Here is a 20,663-nt window from a genome sequence, read left to right as displayed (position 1 = left end):
AAATTAAATAAAAGAAAAATAAGCTTTTGAGAAATCCCACATTGCTAAATTTGTAATTTGGAATCTTTTTTATAAACCTCTACATTTAATTTCAAGTTTGGGTCTCATGGGGTACTCAAAATTTAGAGGGGTAAGAAGAGAAGCAAAGTTGGGTTTGGTGGACATCTTGTGCCAGTGTAGCTTTGATCGAGTAGATTTATTTATTTTGGTATTATTCTAAGGACGGCGTAACCATAGTTGAACTACTTGCACAGATAATCGATTTTTGTTTTGTAGGTTATTTTTCCACATTAGATGCTGTTCAATAGCAACTGTTTATTGTCCACCAGAGGTAACTGTTCCAAAAATTTTAAGACGTTTTAATCTGCCATTATTGTAATGGCAACTTCGACTAATATTATGTCCTCTGACCTCAACCCTCCATTCTGATTCGAAGGAGCAAATTTCAAACGGTGGAAGTAGAAGATATTGTTCTTCCTTACAGTCAAGAAGATAGCTGACGTCTGTACTATGGAGAACCGATTGAACAACAAATAAAAGATGTAGCTGATTGGGAAGAAAACGATTTCTTATCCAAAAATTTTATATTAAATCGTTTGATTGATGATCGTATGATTATTACAATACAATAAATAAACAAAAGAAATATGGGATGCTCTGCAGAAAAAATATGATACCGAGGAGACCAATTTGAAAAAGTATGCCGTTAGCCATTACTTGAAGTACCAAATGACAGATGACAAATCTGTAGAGGCCCAATCCCATGAATTGCAGAAGATAGCCTACAAAATTATAAGTGAAGATGTAACACGTCAAATTCCAGGAAATTGCATGTATTTATCTTGATTATTTAGTTTTGGACTTTGAATTTTAAAGACTTAGAATTTATTTGTTTTGGTTAAATCGATTTAAATTAATCTTGATGGAATTAATTCAATTATTGGGAGTGAGATTTAATTTTGGTTTTGGAATTTTAATTACCGGATGGAAGTGAGATTTGATAAAATAACTTATATTTTCTTTGGTTGGTGACGAAAAGAGATATTTTATTTTTGGTTGAGGAAAAGGATAAAAGAGTTTTATTTATTTAAATAGAAATCTAGATTTGCGTGAAATTTAAGAAAAAGGAAAACTAATTAAAAGAAGACAACCCTTATTCTTCTGTGCGTCCCCCCACCGCGCGCGCGTGAGTTGGCGCACACTCGTTGACCGGAAGCCCTCAGACACGAGCCGTGCACGCCGTTGCTGATCCAGCTGCGACCGAAGCTCCGCCAACCGTCTTTCATCCTCTAGCTCCACCGTCGTCGTCGCTGTTGTCGGTATCCGCGACAGTTTTCGTCCGAACAACTTTGGTCTTCTCGTGTGGCCTTCTGTTCGCGCACTGTTGGGTAAGAATTTTGTTATTTTTGGTCAGTTTCTTGAAAGATCTTGGCTATTCAATGTGATTTTGGTCGCAGTTTAATCTTGAATTTACGAGGTTGAAGTTGAGGTTCTAAGGCATTTTAACGGCTGCCCAATTCTTCGTTGGTTTAATTTTGGTAAGTTTTGGGGTAAGTTATGTGGGGATTATTGGTTTAAATTGTGTAGGCTTTGGGGATTGGCCCCACAAGTTGAATTGTGTGTTTATGGTTGGTGTTAGGGACTTTGATTCAAGCTTTTGTTAATTTAAGAGGAAAGTTCAACTGCTTGATTGTTATTTTGCTTAGGCCTAAATCTGAGGTAAGCGCTTCGCTACCAGTTTGCCCTCAAATCTAAGTTATTGTTAAGTATGAGATTGTACTGTAAGCTGATTCTGTGTGTTGGTTTGTACTGTTATGAGTTACTATATGACTAGCTATGTTTGACGATTGAGGGGGCTATGGAGGCTTATGCTTATGCCATGAAAATTGTGTTGTATGTGAATGATATAGTATCTGAACGATGGATGTATTTTGAGACTGTTTTACCCCTTTCAGGCATGATTAAAAATTATGATCGTATGCTTATGACTATACTAGACTGATAGTGACTGTTAGTATTTCTATTGGGTCATTGTTCTTGCTCGAATCAATGTCGTTAGTTCGACTCTCACTGAAACAAAAATATTTATAAATTACCGAAACCTACATCTTATACTAACAAGTAGCATAAGCGGAAAGTACGGGATCGATCCACAGGAAAGGCTTGTTTAATCTTTTCTTAAGCTAAGTTCAACTATGAAAGCAATAAAAATAGGTGTTTGATAAAGCAAGAAACATATTTGAAAACCAAAGGATAAAAGATAATTGTAAACAAAAGTGGTTCAATCTTATTTCTAGTTCAAGTTAGAGATTCAATACAATCTCTATCATTGATTTCTACAAATTTGTCATACAAACGAATTATGCACACAACTACTCGCTTGACTCGACTAGGCTAACCTCTACAAAAGCAGATATCTAGTGAAATCTAATCAAGAAAGTGTTCTAAATATTGATTAAAGTTGAAAAGGTCTAACCCTAACCAACCTATATGCCTCTAGTTCTATTGGGTTCGACAGCTTCCATATAGAATAGAAGACATATTATGCATTAATTTCGAGAATTCAATTGTGTCGATTAATTGTCAAGATCGCCATATTCAATTAACTGATTTTGTTCTTGAATCTAGCAATTTATGTATTCTAAGAGTAGTCATCAAATGCAAAATTAATCATTGCCACTTGGTAGACCTTAGCTAGACATTCTTATACATGAATACATCCTAGCGACATATCCAATCAAGATTGTAGCAAAACTAAGAATCTTGGCTTAACATGCTTAAAAGACACCTAAATATGATTTTAGAACTTAAAACCGATTTAAGAATCCATAATTTTAGAATGCAATTTACAAAGATAAGCATAAAACTCAAGAATATTGCAAAAATTTTTGAAACCTAGAAACAAGATTGAAGAAATTACTTCACAAATCCATAGATAAATCTATGAAGAAATCCATTACAATGTTTACAATCAAAGAAAGAAATGAAAATCTAACTAATTAAAGACAAAGTTACCAAGGAGCTGAACTGGTGAAGAGAGAAACTCTGGACTCTATGACGAATTTTGCCTCCCTCTACCTAAAAATGAAAGAAAACGTTTTATAGTTGCAGGTGTAGTGTCGCGATGCTGAGGCTAGCATTGCAACACTAAATCGTAAAAAAATAAAATCAAGAAACATTAGGCTAGGGTCTTGTCACTGCGCTTGACGCTGGGTTGCGCGAGGCGCACGTGACAGTTCCATCAAATTCCGGCACGTTGCGATGTTGTTGGAAGCGTTATAACACTGCCCTGTTTTGCAGTAGATGGATGCTTTCTGTCTTTAAGCATTGCTCGACGCTTCTGGGAGGATCATGACACTGGGTCTAATGGCATTTTGGTAATTACTTTGATTTTCTTCAACTTTGTTGACTTCTTGGTTATTCTTGATCTTTTTGAGCCCAATTTTCTCAAAATGACTCCTAATCGCTCCCGGGACTGTTTTGACTATAAAATGAACATTAAAAGTAAACAAATAACATAATTTTGAGGGAATTAATGTAGAAAATATATCTCTCTTAAAGACCTATCTGTCATGCACATCGTATGTGGTGAGCCTTCAGGCTCACACCTTATGCCTATGATTGTGTCCCTTCGAGGTCACTACCTATGAAAGCGTGCCTTCGGGTTTGCCCCTTATGCCTATGCCTATGCCCATGCCTACGATGCGAAATGTGCACTTGAGTTCTGATAGGAATGCTAATAGCTCATCTAGTGGTCCCTATAGCGGGTTGCTTACTGGGTATATTTATATACTCATTTTTTTCTCTTCATGTTTTTCAGGTAGAGGTAAAAATAGACCAGCGAATGACAAGAGGGATCCATGATCCAATCATTGAGACATGATGATGCTTCCGCACTTATGTTTTATTTTATTTTATTTTTGGCATGATTTAGGTTAGGTGTTTGACATTTAAAACTTTTGGTATTTCGTTTATTTGTTACCCTATTTATTGATTTATTTAATTTGTTCTAAATCAGAGTTAGGGTGCCCAAACTGTTTTATGATATTATTAAAATTTGAAAAGTCTCATTCCTTTATTTAAAATTTCCCTTTTTGAAATATACATTGTCAAGCTTATGCATGCATGTAGTAGCGTCCTGGTAGCATGGTAGAAAGTTGAGTCGTTATAGTTGGTATCATAGTCTAAGTATTAGGTTCTATAGATTGACTTACTAGGTGAGTCCAAATTGTCCCATTGGCCATAAATGGATTCTTCGTCATCGCCAGGTATGTCCCTTAAAGGAAAGTCGTTTAGGATTTTATGCATGAAACTTTACCTGAATTGTAGTTGTAATTGACAGAATTTCTTGTAAGGATTTTTGTTAAAGTTTATTACATGTGTTATCAAGAGATGGCACCACGAACAAGAAGGGGCAATCGAGTTAAGAATGTTAGTAGGGAGCAGGATCCTGAAGTACAAGACCATGGGGTGCAAAACCCAAAAGCACAAGACCCACCGCCAATTGACCTTTATGGGTCAACCTATAAAAGGGTTAGAACAAGAAGTGGGCCTCAAAATCCTATCGTACCCCCACAAGTGTAGACATCCTCAGAGATCCCAATCGAGTATACCGTCATGGCTGTAGCAATTGGAGAAGTTGTTACGAAGGCTGTAGTGGGGCAATTAAAGGACATCATGGTGGAATAGATATTCCAACATGTTCAGTCGCTCCCAAAAGAAAAAAAAAAAAAAAACCCAGCTGGTGGAATAGATATTCCAACATGTTCAGTCGCAGCAAATACCTCCCTCGCAGGCTTTAACACCGTAAGTGTAGAATCAGGACCAGGCTTTGACCAAATTGTGGTAGGTATTTCAAAGGAGGCTATGTATTTACGAGACTTTAAAAAGTATGACCCCCGACATTTGATGGGTTGCTGAAGGACCCCACTGAGGCGGAGTTGTGGATGTCTTCCATAGAAGGTAACTTTCGATACATGAGGTGCCCAGAAGAGTAGAAATTGTAGTTCACCATATTTATGCTTGTTGATAACGTTAAGCACTGGTGGCACTCAATAGAAGGAATGATAGATGCCAGTGGAGGCTATGCAATGTGGGACCAATTCAAAGAACAATTATACGAAAAATACTTCTCTGTCCACGTGAGGTACAAAAATAGGCCGAGTTTACGAACCTAAAGCAAGGGACTATAATGGTGGAAGAGTATGAGGAAGAGTTTGACAGGCTGTCTTGTCTCGCCCTCGACTTGGTGTCCACAAAAGCAAAGAGAGCTGAAAGATTTGTTCAGAGGCTTCGAGATGGGGTGCGAGGCATTGTGCAAGCATTTGAGCCTACTACCTGTGCAACAACATTGCGTGTGGTAGCGCAAGTAGGTTGTCCATCGGGAGTAGAGTTTTTGATGTCCTTAGCAGTAGAACCCACCTCAGGTCATAAGAGGAAAGTTGATTAGAGAGCTCTGGAGCCTTCGCTGAAGGTTTAGAACACAGACATACCACTAGAACACATCAAGCAACAAATTTTTAATTCAGGAGAAGTATGGAGGGACATGCCTGTGTGCAAATTGTGTGGGAAACGTCAATGGAAATGTTCTGATAGGTACAGGGACTTGCTTCAAGTGTAAGTAGGCAGGACATACGACCAACCAATGCCCTAGTAGTGGTTTGTAAGTGGTAGGGGTCAGCTCTCGAATTCATAGTAGGGTACACTACAACAAATAGACATTTTAATAGCATTTACGATAGCTTTAACTATAAAATGCTATTAAAAAGGAGCGAAAAAAGATGCGAGAAGTAAAAATTAGGGTCAGTGCCAAAGAATGAAATTTTCACTCTTTTTTTTCTTCATCCTTCCGTCTTTATTTTCTTCACTCTTCTCCATTTCATTTCTCCTCCCTTTAGTTTAAGCAAATCTCCTTATTTTCTTCGACCCAACATCGCCATTTTCTCCACCTTATTTCTCCTTCTCTGCCATTCACAACTCCTCTGCTCAGCAATCAATATCAACACCCTTTCAACAATTAGGCAACCTAGAAAGGTATGAGCATCATAAATCCATATAAAATGTTACCTGCAAGGGTGAAATTAGGGCGGACAAGTACCCATTGAAAGAAGTGGATGGCTAGGCATCGACAATAGCAACAAAATCCTTATACAATGTAGGGAACAAGCTTGAGATTTCATCCTATGTTTTCTCCGAACATTCTTATTCTCTTGTTCCATTCTAGCAACTCCACCACCTGGTGATAAGTCGTTCAAGCAACTCTAACTCTATTATTTGCTCTGTCATTCTTAACTCGGTTAACTTCTTATTCCTTCTTATTTCTCTTGGTCTGCTACAATTATCGGCAAGAGTGGGTTTTTTTCTCTAACCATAGGCAAAAGGGGAGTTTTGAATCCTAAATTTGTTCTCCCTTATTCTTTGTTTTCTCCTTAATTTTTTGTTTTTGTTTTTCTTTATGTTCCTTTGCTCTCTCGCTGCCTTTATCGTGCCCAACTTCCATTACAGTCGCTTCACCATCTCAGTCTCCAATCTATTTATTTTATTTTTTGATGGCTTTTTTTAATGGTCGATACCAATGCATGGGGACTCAAATCTCTTCACCAATGGCTGTTAATTAATAGTATTTTTTATTTGTTTGAACTTGACATTTTCAATATCTGTTGGCAAATCACCCACAGAAAATTTCAATTAGCTATTTAAAACCCTCTATTTTGGCCTTCGGAGAAGGTGGTGAAATGTGGGTTTCTTATTCTTGTTTGATTGAAGTTCTTACCATTGTACACATGTAATCGATAAATTTGATGTGTTAATATCCCTCTGTTGGTTTATCTTTTGTGTTGAGTCTTAATGCATACTGGTTTGCTTGATATGGGGAAATGTTTTGAGGGCTTATTGAGTGGGATTGTGTAACTTTAATTTGGATGTTTCAAGCTCTCGCTATTAGAAATCAAAGTTCATGTGCTTTTTAATTGGTTCAATTATTTCTCATGGATTTTCAGTTTGAGAAAATCTTCTGATCAAAGTTCCTCAATTTTTTCATGTTATTGTCATCACCGGGCAGCTAATTTCTCAATAAAAAATGCCAATCTCTTGGAGGTTGATATTTTGGCAAAGAAGTTTTCATTTATTTCTCAAGATTTTCACAATTTTCGTTAGGAGTAATGTCGTGCCAAAGGTGTATTTCATGATTTGTTAGGTTGGATTGTAGAACAATTGTCTCATTTATGTTTAATCTGTTGAAATATTTGTAATTTGTGTCTTTAAGTTGCCAAATGATACTTAAAAAAAAAAGTTGTCAAATGATAAAAGTAAACAGTTTTAGACAATTGAGAATAGAAAGAATAAACACTGACTTTTCTTTATTCAAATAATCATATCGATTCCAGAATTGAATTGCACACAAAGTTACTAAGAGATTATACACACATTGTAAAGAAGGTAAGAACAACTTGCCATTTAGGAGCCAAAGCAATGTGGATGATTTCTGAATGAAATCACATTTGGCATGTTCACTAATTGAAGAAACTGCATGAATATTGAATATTGATTGACAGATTAGGAGGCTTTTACTTTTGTTGTGGTGCTTCCAATATGGCATTGGATTGACAAATTTGAATGGAAGGTTATGTGAGCTCTATTGAGAAAAAAATGTGATTGATTACTTCTTCTAGCTTGTGTTGTGGAGTTTGGATTCTTGGTTTGAACATTCTTTCATTTTTTCATGTTTTAAAACATTACATAACAAAAGAAAAAGTTAACAAGCAAGAAAAGACATAAGTACTTTTTCCTAAACTTAATGGAGTTATTCTGGTAACGATGAGTTGTAATCTCTTTCATATATATTTGTTGATACTGATTATTTATTTTGGTAGACTTAAGTACTTTTGGTAATGTGAAAATCTCTTTCAATTATTTGTTAGCATCGATTTATTTTTGTAGACTTAAATTCCTTTTCTATTGATGAGAATCTCTTTTAAATGCTTGTATACGCTGATTTATTTTAGTAGGCCTACTTTCAAATTTTTAGTCAAGTTAAAGCAGCCCTAGCTGCAATGTAAAGGACTCCAAAAGTAAGGCAATTATTATCGTGTTTTCTACCTCACCCTTGGGGGTCATGGTTAAGAGTGGTAAGTTCTTCAATTTTCATGGGAGCTTTAGTGTATAGAAAAAGTATAATTGGATTGTGTCTCTATGATTAATTATAATGTTGCCTAGACTATTTTTTGCAATCTCTCATTACTTGCCATCTTTTCCTCTTTTAGTGAGTGTTTGATTCTTTTGTTTGTTGATTCTATTAATAAATATTCGTATAATCGTTTCTTCCATTGAAAATGTTTTGCTTGAATCAATTTTTTCTCTAAGGATAATTTATTTGGAAGATTATAACTCATTGTTCAAAGTCTCCAACTCATATTTCAACTTGTAATAGGTAAGCTTTCCTTCCAAAGAAGAGCTAGTTTTTTTTTTTTCTTTAATTATTTTGTCAATTAATTTGATTATAATTAATTAGCTGACTTTATGACATTGTTGTGATCTTCTGATCTTCTGCAAATAGAAGGGGCCAACTGGAATAATTTCTTTTGTGTATTGTTTGCATTTATTAAAAGTCTTATTGTGATCTAGTTTATGTCTATTGTGCTTTCAAAATAATAGAGTTTTTTCTTTAAAAGAAAAGTCCCTTCGCTGGTCCTACCAACAAAAATGGGCTGCTAAAAGAAGAGAGCATCTTCAAAAAAAGACATCGATTGTTAACCATGGCATAGAGACATTTTTAAGGAACCTTTTTTCTGGTTTTGATTGTTAAAATGTTACTTGGGCATTGTTTTGGGAGTTTGCGAGTGAAAGTGTCACTAGGTAGTTTTAAGAGTCAAAGTGTCATTTTTAGATGTTTTTCTTCCTATTTTCTATGATCTTTAAACCTTGTGGCCTTGGGTACTTGGACATTGTTGAATAATTCAATTAAAAGACTTGAAACATGGAGATGAATATGATTGGATAAGTGAAAATTATTGACGATTTTTAGTGTTATGTAAGAATGAGACTGGGGATGATTGGGAAAATTTAGCTAATATATTTGGTAGAGTTTGGGGGATAATTGAGGTTTTTCTCAATGACGTAGATTGATCTGTAAACATTACCTTATTCTTTATTGCATGTTTCTTTGGGTACCTTGCATAAAAAAATTATTATAGAGTGAATTATGTACCCCTTTCCTTTTACTTATGATTCTTGGTTTATGATTGTTTCTCGAGCAATCAATAACTGAGTTGTAATATCGTATTCTTTTGCGCTTACTACTTGTGTGGATGAGCAAATGGTTCTTGGTTTTCTTTTGCTTTTTTCTTTTTATAGATTTTTCAGCTATTTTGGCTATCAAAGAAGATAAATACCTGAAATTTCATTGTTGAAAAAGTAATTTTAATATCTAAAAAACAAGTGTGGGTAGTTCTTTAGCTTTTTGGAGTTACTAATTAATGTAATGTTTCAATCTCTCAAATATCAAATGCGATGGTTTCTTATACTTTGAACTTTATATTTCTCCACACATTGAAGATTGACATATTTTAGTTGATCATATTAGTACAGTATTCATGATTTTCCTCTTATAAAATAACATAGTATTTGAAGGTCTGTGTCTTATGCTCCCTCTAGTTGGTCGATGACATCTTTTATGAGAACGTGTGGCTTCGATCTTCTAATGAAGTCTTTGCTTGTGATTCATTAAACTCTTCCTCGATTATAGAGGTTTGTTTCTTCTCTTCTTATTTCTCATTTGGTTGTGTTGATTATCCCTGATTGAATTTTCAATGGATTTTATTGGTAGGGTTTAGGTGATGTGGTTGTATTCTTTTTTTTTGGTGACTATGAGCTGATTTTTAGACTTGGGACTGGTGGTTCTGAGCTTTATTTTGTGGTTGGGTTGTTTGATTAGTTATCAAGATGAATTCGTTTTATGCTTCTGTTCTTAAGACTAATATAAAATTGAGGGAAGAGCTTGATGATTATATTTGTTAGGATGCTCTTTGATCAATTCTATGTGAATAAGTTGGATGCTTAGATGATCAAATTTGTGGCAAATAAATTTAGCATAAAATTGAAGGGGAATTGAGGATGATTGAGAATGTAGATATCTGGGACCCGTGTATTGGGATGAGATGGTGGTGTACTTTAAGGCACTTTACTTTTATACAATAATTTGTGGACTTCGTTATTAAATAAGCTTTCATTATTTGTAGACTTCTTTCCTTAAACAAATTTTAACCGATTTTAATAAATGAGAATACTTAGATGTTGCTTGGGTAATATGCAGTTTTTGGTGTCAAATTGAATTAAGAATAGGAAATACTTGCTCTTTGTAACTTAGATATTTGTGAATTGATTTTAATCATTGTGCCTATTCTTTATTGCTTTGAGCTAAATAATCAACATTAGCTTTCTTCCAAATAATTATTTTATTACAGAATGATTTTATGTTCTTGTTCTCTTAAGGGATTGTGTTATTTGTTCTCTAATTCTGTTAAGTGGTTGTGCTTTTGTGTTCTTATTTTGTTAATAGTTGTATCTTTGTTCCCTTAAGAATTTAGAGAAAGTTATGTTGGTTATTTTTTGCAATTACAGGTCCAAAACCAATGCCTAGCTTCTGTTATTCTTTATGATTACAATATAACTCCAAGATGGAGTTTATGATTTTCCTTTAGATTCAAAAGTGGTCTTAATCAAATTTCAAGTGTAATATAATGTACCATTGTGGGAGATATTAGGTACAAGTTCGAGTTTTTTCTTTTATATTTTTTGCACGAAGTTGACATGTAACAAGATTGTTTGTTTGTATGTTTCTCGATTTTACTTGTCTATTTCTTTATGGATTCATTTGGCAGGTTGGCTCCCTTCAATGGGGTAAATAACAAATGAAAATACAGGGTAATTAAAGTCTATGAAAATACACTTCTAATTCACCTCATGGTTTCTCAATTTTGTCTTTCATATTAGTTCTCAACGTTAAAGTAAAGTCTATGTCCTAATCTCCCTTCTCCGACCTTCATATCTCATTTAGATGTTGGATTTTTGTAAGACTTGCATTTAGACAAGAAGGAACGCTAGGCTTCGATGGAGATGCACATATCACTCAAGATATTTGTATAAGTTTAATTTTGTATTCATTTTTGTTCTTAATGTTGAAAATTCTTAATTTTGAATTTAGATTTGTAAATTGTTGGCTTGACCAAATGTCTAGTATTAAAGACTTCGACTTTTCTTAGGTATTGATCTATGTTTTCAAAAATACACAAATTTAAAGTAAGTAGTTACTTCAATCTTCTTGTTTATGTCAAATAACCATGTAAACCCTTGATATTTAGGTTTATTGAATCGAAGGGAAAGATTGTGATTTCTCTATCTTTGAACTTTGGTATATGGTCTCTTTAATTGCATGCAGTACTTTTTCTCCTCATATTTGTTTTTTACAATAAAAAGTCAATTATAGCATTTTTTTTAATGCTATGAAAACTTTTCAGGACATTAAAATTATCCAATAAAAAATGAATATTTTATATTTTTTTTATAGCAGTGAAAAAACGTTGTGGAAAGTCCGGGATTTTAAATAACATCGACTACAACAACATATCTAAAACGCTATAGGTAGTTTATAGCATTTTTTATAGCTATAAAAATGCTATAGAAAATATTTTATAGTGTTTTTTTTTATTGTTATGAAAAACGCTATAAAAGATCTTCTATAGCGTTTTTTGCTAATGCCATGAAATGTTTTCATAACATTAAATATGTGCGATCAAGAGTTGATTTTTTATAACGCGTTAAAAAATGGTATGGAAAGTCGGGGGTTTTCAATAACATGGGCTATGATAGCATTTCGAAAATGCTATGGAAAGTCTACGACAATGTTTTTTCAATACTATCGAATGTGATATTTGTTGTCGTGTATATGCATCAAAATTTATATTTAATAAAACAAAAGGAGAGACTTACCACTTAAAGGACATCTAAATTTATGATTTTTTCATTTATTTATGAATAAGGAAAATTTAATTAAAAAATAAATACATTTTCTTAAAGCTTGAATACAGTGAGAAAAACATGATGAATTTCGAAAGAATGAAACAAAGAGAGATTTGTTGGAATAAAAGAGAAGGAAGAAAAAAATCAAGAGAGGGAAGGAGATAAAAGTAAAAAAAAAATTGGAGAGAAAAACTTTTAGGTTTTTTTTAGTGTGATGTTGTGTATGTTCACTCATGGTAACCCAATTCATATAAAACCCAAAGCCCTTTCAATTAGGAAAAAAATCAATCAAATTAAATCTAAAAGGAACTAAATAATAAAATTGATGGAGTGAGATGTTTGGTCATAATTAATTTCTTCCAAATTTGATTAGATATAACTTTTTTATAAAAAAGGATTTGAATATTCAAAACCTTATCCTCCATCCAAAATAACTATTTTATTTTATTTTATTTTAATTAATAAAAAATTAAAACTATTCATTTATTAAATACTCAAAAGTTTATTTGTTTGTTTATTTTATCTTAAAAGCTAATAAATTCCAAATTATGCAAAAAAATTACAAAAATTAGCATGACGAAATAAAATACCGAACAAATTTGGAGGTCTACAGAGGCCTAAGTAGTTGTGAAAAGTTTCTAGTTATTTGGAATATGTTTGATGTTTAGGAATGGATAAAAAATATATTATGTAATTGAGTATTCAAAAATTGAATTCAAAATTTGTGTCTAGTATATGTTTACTTTGTAGGAATTTGTTATGTTTTAAGAGTGTGAAAAAAAGTAAGCATTTTTTTCATAAAAATTTTAGGAAAATATGTGCATAGTTGGGCATTTAAAAAAATAGCAAAAAAAAAAAAAAAAAAAAAAAAAAAAAAAAAAAAAAAAAAAGAACAAAATCAATTTGGTTTTAGAAAAGCTGCATTAGATACCCGAATTCAATTTTGCATTCTCCAAACACAACAGAAAATTTAACTCCATAGACAATTAACTCTCAAGGCTCGATATTCCAATTATAGCACACTTAACACTATAAAATTTACAGTTTGAAGTTTATTTTGAGCAGTTTTTTTTTTTTCTTGAAGAATAAAATTGAAAGGGTCTTTAATGAGGGAGTTTCATTCAATAATTATTTGTTAATTAAACTGTAGATCAATCTCAACCCTATATAAACTCTTGTCCTCCAATTTTGTTTTCACCCTTCTTTCATTTCTTTGTATAAATCTTAATAATTTTGAGCTTAGGAGGTCTTTTATTTCTTTTGTTATTTCGACAAGTTCAAAGAAACTCCTGGCTACATATATGTATATATCCATATTAAGGTAATATTATATAATAAATCATTTAAGTCATTCATTTAAGTTAACTAATGCCACAAATCTAAACTAGTTATCGTATCATTGCTTCTAACCAAATAGAATTGTTGACAGAATTTCAGAAAATTTATAATGGAATACCAAATATTCCTTTTGATTTTGCTAGTTGCTTTCATCCCAACCATTTTGGGACCGGAATGTAACAATAAGGGAAAATTGTGGTTGATTGAACCACGAAAATAGCAGAAACTGATGAAATTTCATTTTGCTTCACTATGGACATTTGGCCTCATGATGTGATTTTAGTCAACCCCGACCTTGTGTGTTTGGATGGTCATGCAATCAAAGCTCAATGTGGTTGAGGATTATATAATAATCTTGGACATTAAAAGGAATTAATTATGACGAAAGAATAAAGCAATTATAATTCATGTAGTATTTTATAAATCTTTTTTCTTAATTAGGATTGTTCTCTTCCTATACCTTAACAAAGCTGTTCAAGGTTTGGCTCTTTGAAATACATAACTAATCTCAAATTAATCTTTACTTGGGTTCAATTGATGCAATAAAATTCTAACTTATCTTATTGCATGGTTTTTTCTTTGCGATATTAGCTTTCAAGTCATTAAAATCCAGAGTATGAGTACCTACAAGACAGAGTTTATCTAAAATATTGGAGAAGGTTCAAGCCATTGTCAACCATTCAAGCAGACAACTATTTACAGTATGACTTTACAGAAGGAAGTTTGGTACATGGAAAGGTGGATGATTGAACAACTTTTTCAACAACACTGGTATGTTTTCTTCTTTTGTTTTCTATCATGGCTTTTTGCTTTAGTATATTGGTCTCCCATACTTAGGATTTTTTTTTTTTTTTTAAAAAAAATAGGGCTATTGTAACCTTTGGCTTAAATGCTCTCTTGGGTAAGTACACACAAAAGGAATGGGTGGGAAGGAAATTGGAATTACAGCAATGCTGAGGCTACTTTAATCAATACACAGTGGACAAGAATATATCAAATAAATTCTGGGAGTTTTGGTATGTTAAATAAAACTAAATCATGTTGAGTAAGTACTATGAATGTTTAAGGGTGACATCGAGGAATCACTTCTTTGTTCACACCCTCCCCATTTAAATCCTCTGTGCCCCAAAAAGTTTTTGTATTTTTTCGTGGGAACAGGGATCAAGGTAGAGATTTCTGGCTGAAATTATTCTCCCCTAACTTTTTAAATGGGTGATTTCTAATATAATTTTCCCTTTAAGGAAAAAAAGTCTTGTTTAGTCTAATTCAAAACAGTAGCCATTAAATTGTTCAATACCATAATTTTTAAAAAGTTATAAAATTCATTATTACAATGCATATTCTATTACAAAATAATACCGACTAAAATGGAGAGAGAATATCCTCCCCAATTCTCTCTCTCATTTTCTAATGTAAACGATGATTTCAATCTTCCGACAAAATAAGTGGACTGTCTCTACAATTAACTAGATTTAAAGTGATTATTTGAATATACAGGCAATGAATTGGGTGGAGCTAACAGTATTGGTGCAAGTGTTAGTGTATTTTTTTTTTTTTTTTTTTTTTTTTTTTTTTTTTTTTTGGTTGTGTTTTTTTTTTTTTTTTTTTTTTTTTTTATTTTTTTTTTTTTTTTTTTTTTTTTTTTTTTTTGTGGTGTGGGGGTTTTTTTTTTTTTTTTTTTTTTTTTTTTTTTTTTTTTTTTTGGGTTTTTTTCACAATATGCAAAAGACCTAATGAAGCTTCGAGAAATTATAGATCGTTTGTACAATAATTCCCAACAAAAACCTTTGATGGTGGCACCTGGTGCTTTCTTTGATGACAAATGGTATGATGAACTTGTTACAAAAACTGGATCAAATGTTGTCAATGCTCTAACTCATCATATATACAACATGGGTGCAGGTAATTATGTACATATATCAATTAATATTTTTTTTTTACCATTTATATAAACTCAAAAGTAAATATTATTATAAACTAATAATTAACACTTTTAATTTTGGTTTCTATATATATATATATATAGGTGATGACCCCAAGTTGATTTATAGGTTTGTTAATCCAACATACCTAAGTCAAGTATCAAACACATTTAAACAACTTGATAACATAATCCAAAAGCATGCACCTTGGGCTTCTGCTTGGGTTGGAGAAGCTGGTGGAGCCTATCATGGTGGCAGTGCTCATATTTCCGATGCATTTATCAATAGTTTTTGGTAAAAACATATTTTAGTTTACATTTTCTTTTCTGTAGTATTTTCCCCCTCCATTTAATTTAAATTTGAATTGAGTAATAGGTATCTAGATCAACTTGGGATGGCCTCTTTATACAATACCAAAGTATATTGTAGGCAAACTTTGATTGGTGGATTTTACAGTGTCCTCAAATCTAAAACTTATCTTCCTACACCAGATTACTATGGGTAAGATTATTAAATTTATAAAAGTCAAATGTGTGCCACTTGGTCTAGACTCTTATATATATATATATATCTTTTTCTTACTTGATTTGGTATTTTGTCTTTATTAGGGCACTTCTCTTCCACCGACTTATGGGTTCAAGAGTTCTCAAGGTTGATAATAATGTCTCATCATATCTTCGTACCTATGCTCACTGCTCAAGAGGAAGAGTAAGAATCCACTTTTTAAAAATTAAAGAAATTAAAAAAATATGTGCAATAATTGAATTCGAATTGATCATCTATCATTTCCTTGTAGTCTGGTGTAACCTTGCTTTTCATCAATTTGAGTAATACAACTGAGTTCACAATCAAGATTGAAAGCCACGTGAACCTGAGTTTACATAATAGCAATTCGAGACGACCAAATGACTCCAATTTGAAGTATAGTTCAAAGGTCAAAGATTCAAATCTGGCAACAGAAAGAGAGGAATACCATTTGACGCCACAATATGGTTTACTTAGAAGCTCTACAGTGCTTTTAAATGGAAAGCCATTGGAGCTTACAAAAGAGGGAGAATTGCCAAATCTTACACCTGTTTATAGTGAGAGTAACTCTTCTATAAATATTGCTACTTGGTCCATTGCTTTCATTGTCATCCCTGACTTTGTAGCTGCAGGGTGTTTGGATGTACCTTAATTTCATTTTTCAATCAAACCCTAATTATATATGTGTGCTTATAATTGATCTTATGTAAACCAACTAATATGTGAGAAAGAAAGAGTTGTTAATGTCTAAAATAAATAAAACTGCATATTCATACTCTTTATCTTCTTAATGTTATTTTTATTAATTAGCCTTGAAACCTATATATATGAAATTAACAAAATTTAGAGTTTTGAAATTGAAAATATATGAGAAGTTCATCTTTTGGGAGGACAAAAAAGAGAAAATAATTGCATTATTTGACTTCTTTTTACTGTCAAATTTAGTTGTTGTATTTTTTCAATAAAGCTTTATATTAGTTCTTATTATAGTTTGAAAATACTTTTTTTAAACTTGGTAAATAATCATTATCATTTTCACTCGATGAAGGACAATAAATTAATATGTTCTCAAAATTTATAAAGCGAAAGGTTACTAAAGAGCCAAGGCGAGGTCCATAAGTTGAAGCTCAGGGTGAAGATGGTCAGAAGGCTCATGAAGAACATGCAAGGTGGAGACTTGGAGACACTGAAACATATATCCCAAACGATAGCATTGAAAAAACGCTTACGTAAACTCTCCATTGCATTTTCGATATCGTAGCCCATGTTATTGAAAGTCTTCGACTCTCCATAGTGTGTTTTTAAAGCTGTAAAAAATGCTATAAAAAGTCAACTTTTGGTAGCGTAAATTTGTTGTTATGAAATCTTTTCATAACGTTAGAAAAAAGGGCTATAGAAGATCTTTTATAGCATTGTTATGGCGGTAAAAAAAAAGTTATAAAAGGTGTTTTATTACGCTTTTAGAATGATAAGAAAGCGCTATAAAATACATTCTATAACGTTTTTAGACATGTTGCTGCAGGCAATGTTATTGCAAATCTTTGACTTTCTTTAGTGTTTTTTCAATGCTATAAAAAAGGCTATAAAAATTGTATAGTGTTTTTTCAACTTACATCAATGCCTAATTTAGTGTGAAAACATTTTATAGTATTTTTTACTGTAGAAAAAATGTTATGACCGACATTGTTAGAGTTTAGAATATTTGTTTAAGGGTGCTTGGTGCTTGTTGGTTGGTGATTGTCTCAGGAATTATTTTGCAGGATGTCTCTTGGGTTGTCGATTCTGCAACTTTATGCTTTCCTTATCTACTTTTCCTGGGATGTTTTGCTCTTGACGATTATTTTCTTATTTATGTTCTGCCGATATTGATTGGGTCAAGTTTCCTTTTTCCGCTATACCTTTTTAAGTGCAAGTTGTTGTCTTGCTAGAGTTCGATTTTTATTGAGCATCTTTTTTTTTTCAAGAGTTATGTTTTGTGGCCGATCGTAAGAAAATTGATTCAAAACTGTTCATCTTGAAAAAGGTTGTTCTTGATCTTAAGATATGTCATTGTAATTCTTGTAAACGTGTAAACTCTTGTATAGTTAAATGCAAATAAAAGAAAATTTGAGTATATTTTTACTTGAAAAAATGTTACCTCCCTCTCAAAACACTTCCAACTATCATTTACAACAATCATTTTATTTTATTTAACCAATTCAACTAAAAAAATACGAAATACTTTCAGTCGATTCTCAAATTAGATGAAACATGTTCACTAATAGAAAACATTTTCAATCAGTTTCAAAGTAATGGTACAAAATATACCTCCAAACAACCAAAGCACACTTTCAACCATTTATCAAATTACAATAGTCAAAACATATTGTTATAAAAATATTAATGTAACGACCCAGATTTGTACGCATATAGGAAATTAAATTTCAAATATTAAGCAGGATGAAATTTTATTTAAAGGGGTGGAAATTTAGAAGGGGAAAAATAGGAAATTTATTCATTATCCAAAAATAATGAATAAGGGAGCAGAATCAGGGAGGATTAATTAGAATTTGGACGCTAGCTAATTCAGGAGACAACGGGCAGTAGATAACTTTTTGTTTGGGCACTGCTCATTGGAAGAATTGGAGGTGAATTAATTGCCCATATACTCTTAAAATTTGAAAGAGTTAAAAAGAAGAAGTGGAATCCACAAGCAGTGAAGGCAACCAAGCGTGAAAACTAGCGAGATTGGAGAGAAAATTAAAGAGAGCGAGAATGGAGAGAGCGAGATTGGAGAGAAAATTGGAGAGAGAGAGTAAAGAGAGCGAGATTCTCAGCTAGACAATGGGAGAGAGTGGGAGCGGGAGTGAGCGCGGAAGCGAGAGTGAACGTGGGAGCGAGAGCGGGAGCGAGAATGAGAGCGGGAGCGAGAGCGAGACCAGCAAGAACGAGAGCGAGAGCAGCGACAGCGAGAGCGAGAGCCAAAACAGCGGTAAAGCTGGCAAGAGCGAGATTCTGAGAACAAAGAGAGCGAGATTTGGACAGAAGCATGGATTATGCGTTGAATTTGGCCACGATCTTATAGATTATACATAGAAAAACCCTAAAATTGAATACAAAAGAAGAATGATGACGTACGGGCAAACGTTAGCCAAGATTAGGTATCTTATTGAGAGGAATCCTTAAACCCTAAGTAATTTTAAAGAAGCCACCTATAGGATGATTTGTCACACTGAGAAGAGCTGAAAACTACTATAAATAGGACCCTTTGCCGAAAATTTAACCCATTCTAAAAAAAAATCTCAGTAACAAAGAATCGTGTGAAAAAGTAAGTGTGAGTGAGGAAGTTCTGTGAGGCTAAAAGAGAAAAGCTCGGGTAAGGTGCTGCCCAAATTTCCTTAGTTTAAAAAGGGAAAGCTTTACTGATCAAATCATAAAGAATAGCAAGGAATAACTAGATGACAGTAAGTAGTTTATCTCACCCTCTCTTTAAATGTTTTATGGTAGCGTACCTTTATTATGTTGCATGGTTATGTTAATTGTTATATTGTATTACATGTTTAGAACCCGTTTCTCTACAAGGGACCCCATGCATTATGTTTATTCACGATTACGTTAAAAGCAAGTTTTAATTAGGTGTAAGTTATGCTTCCAGTCTAATCTTACGTTTATGTTAATGGTTGATGTTGGATGCGACTCTGGTCCTACTGACTGCATGACCCGCTAATCATCAGATAGGTTAGTTTCCGCTTAAGTCCTCATCTTCCTATTAGGGCGGAGAAATTTATGCTTCCAGGGTTGGCAGGGCATGTATGGTTGCACCCCTCCAGGCCTAATCTTACGTTATGTTTATGCTAGGAACTAGCAGGGTATGTATGGTTACACCCTTCTAGTCCAATATTACGTTTATGCTAATGGTTGATGTTGGATGCGACTCTGGCCCTACTGACTGCATAACCCGCTAATCATCAGATGGGTTAGTTTTCGCTTAGGTCCTCATCTTCCTATCAGGGTGGAGAGATTTATGTTGGAAGCATAACCGACCAACACATGTTATTATACGTTTTCGGTCCTAACCATATGTTTTCATGACATGTTGCTTGTGATTGTGCATTTGGTCACTACCCTACGTGAGAACTACTTATTGGGTATATTATATACTCATCCTATATTTTTATAGACTTTGTAGGTAAGGACATAGCGTAGATGGCAGAATTGGACTTCGCTCTAATGGCCAACCATCAAACTCACTATCATAGGCATATGCATTTTGTACCACCACGCTAATGTTTTATGGATCCTGGTGTTTTGATAAATAAACTTTTTATATAGTTTTTCTATCTAATTAATAAAATTTAGATATGTTCTTTGAGATTTTCACCAGAACTCATCTCATGATAGAAAAGTCTAAGTATGCATGTCGTAGCGGTCGGATCATAATGTGTAAGGATCCGGGCGTTACAGTTTGGTATCAGAGCATTTGGGCCAAATAGGCTCTATTGCATTAGAAGAGTCGTGGTGTTTGATGGTTCGGCCTATTAAGTGATGCCCATAACCATGCCAAATACGCTGGTAAGTGGAATTTTCGAACAAGTAATTTAGTAAATAATTTAGTAAACATAGGTATGAGTTAAAAAAAATGATTTGAGAATACAGGACGTTCCATCCTTCAATATTTGACGAATCATCCGTGCATCCAACTATAACATTGAATTGGATAGAAATAGAACTAGTTTCCACTATATAAACATCCCAGAAGAACAAAAAGTAAATTGTGCCACCTCTATGTTAAGAAGCGATGCAAAGTTCTGGTGGGAATCCACACAAAGAACAATCAAAGGTACAGTCTCGTGGCAGCAATTCAATCAGGCTTTTTACAACAAG

At 33.2% G+C, this 20,663-nt stretch overlaps 2 protein-coding genes and 1 long non-coding RNA gene across 3 annotated transcripts; all 3 read left to right on the top strand.

The window, feature by feature from the left end:
* Positions 1-729: 729 nt before the first annotated feature.
* Positions 730-4,085, top strand: LOC150031254 (uncharacterized). The gene is made up of 4 exons (XM_090309142.1): positions 730-833; positions 1,255-1,388; positions 3,301-3,377; positions 3,821-4,085. The coding sequence occupies exons 1-4, from the start codon at positions 730-732 to the stop codon at positions 3,881-3,883; spliced, it is 378 nt and encodes a 125-aa protein (XP_090165268.1). The 3' UTR covers positions 3,884-4,085.
* Positions 4,086-5,433: 1,348 nt separating this feature from the next.
* Positions 5,434-10,869, top strand: LOC150031253 (uncharacterized). Its single transcript, XR_016526014.1, has 2 exons — positions 5,434-9,744; positions 10,618-10,869. It is a non-coding gene; the product is annotated as an uncharacterized LOC150031253 (long non-coding RNA).
* A 4,247-nt stretch (positions 10,870-15,116) lies between these two features.
* On the top strand, positions 15,117-16,525 carry LOC150031252 (heparanase-like protein 1). The gene is made up of 5 exons (XM_090309144.1): positions 15,117-15,255; positions 15,380-15,569; positions 15,651-15,776; positions 15,884-15,983; positions 16,072-16,525. The coding sequence occupies exons 1-5, from the start codon at positions 15,144-15,146 to the stop codon at positions 16,450-16,452; spliced, it is 909 nt and encodes a 302-aa protein (XP_090165270.1). The 5' UTR covers positions 15,117-15,143; the 3' UTR covers positions 16,453-16,525.
* The last annotated feature ends 4,138 nt before the right edge of the window (positions 16,526-20,663 follow it).

Source organism: Benincasa hispida, unplaced genomic scaffold, assembly GCF_027475165.1.
Source record: "Benincasa hispida cultivar pf3 unplaced genomic scaffold, pf3_genome.v1.1 HicScf1359, whole genome shotgun sequence".
Classification (NCBI taxonomy): Eukaryota; Viridiplantae; Streptophyta; class Magnoliopsida; order Cucurbitales; family Cucurbitaceae; genus Benincasa; species Benincasa hispida.
This window is presented reverse-complemented; position numbering and strand designations above follow the sequence as displayed.

Bases quoted from the DNA above. Each gene is read 5' to 3' on its own strand.
- LOC150031254 (XM_090309142.1), top strand. From the start codon at position 730: ATGACAGATGACAAATCTGTAGAGGCCCAATCCCATGAATTGCAGAAG. The intron at 834-1,254 runs GTATTTATCTTG...TTGCTGATCCAG, and splicing joins CAAATTCCAGGAAATTGCAT to CTGCGACCGAAGCTCCGCCA. The intron at 1,389-3,300 runs GTAAGAATTTTG...CCTGTTTTGCAG, and splicing joins TTCTGTTCGCGCACTGTTGG to TAGATGGATGCTTTCTGTCT.
- LOC150031252 (XM_090309144.1), top strand. From the start codon at position 15,144: ATGGTGGCACCTGGTGCTTTCTTTGATGACAAATGGTATGATGAACTT. The intron at 15,256-15,379 runs GTAATTATGTAC...ATATATATATAG, and splicing joins TATATACAACATGGGTGCAG to GTGATGACCCCAAGTTGATT. The intron at 15,570-15,650 runs GTAAAAACATAT...ATTGAGTAATAG, and splicing joins GCATTTATCAATAGTTTTTG to GTATCTAGATCAACTTGGGA.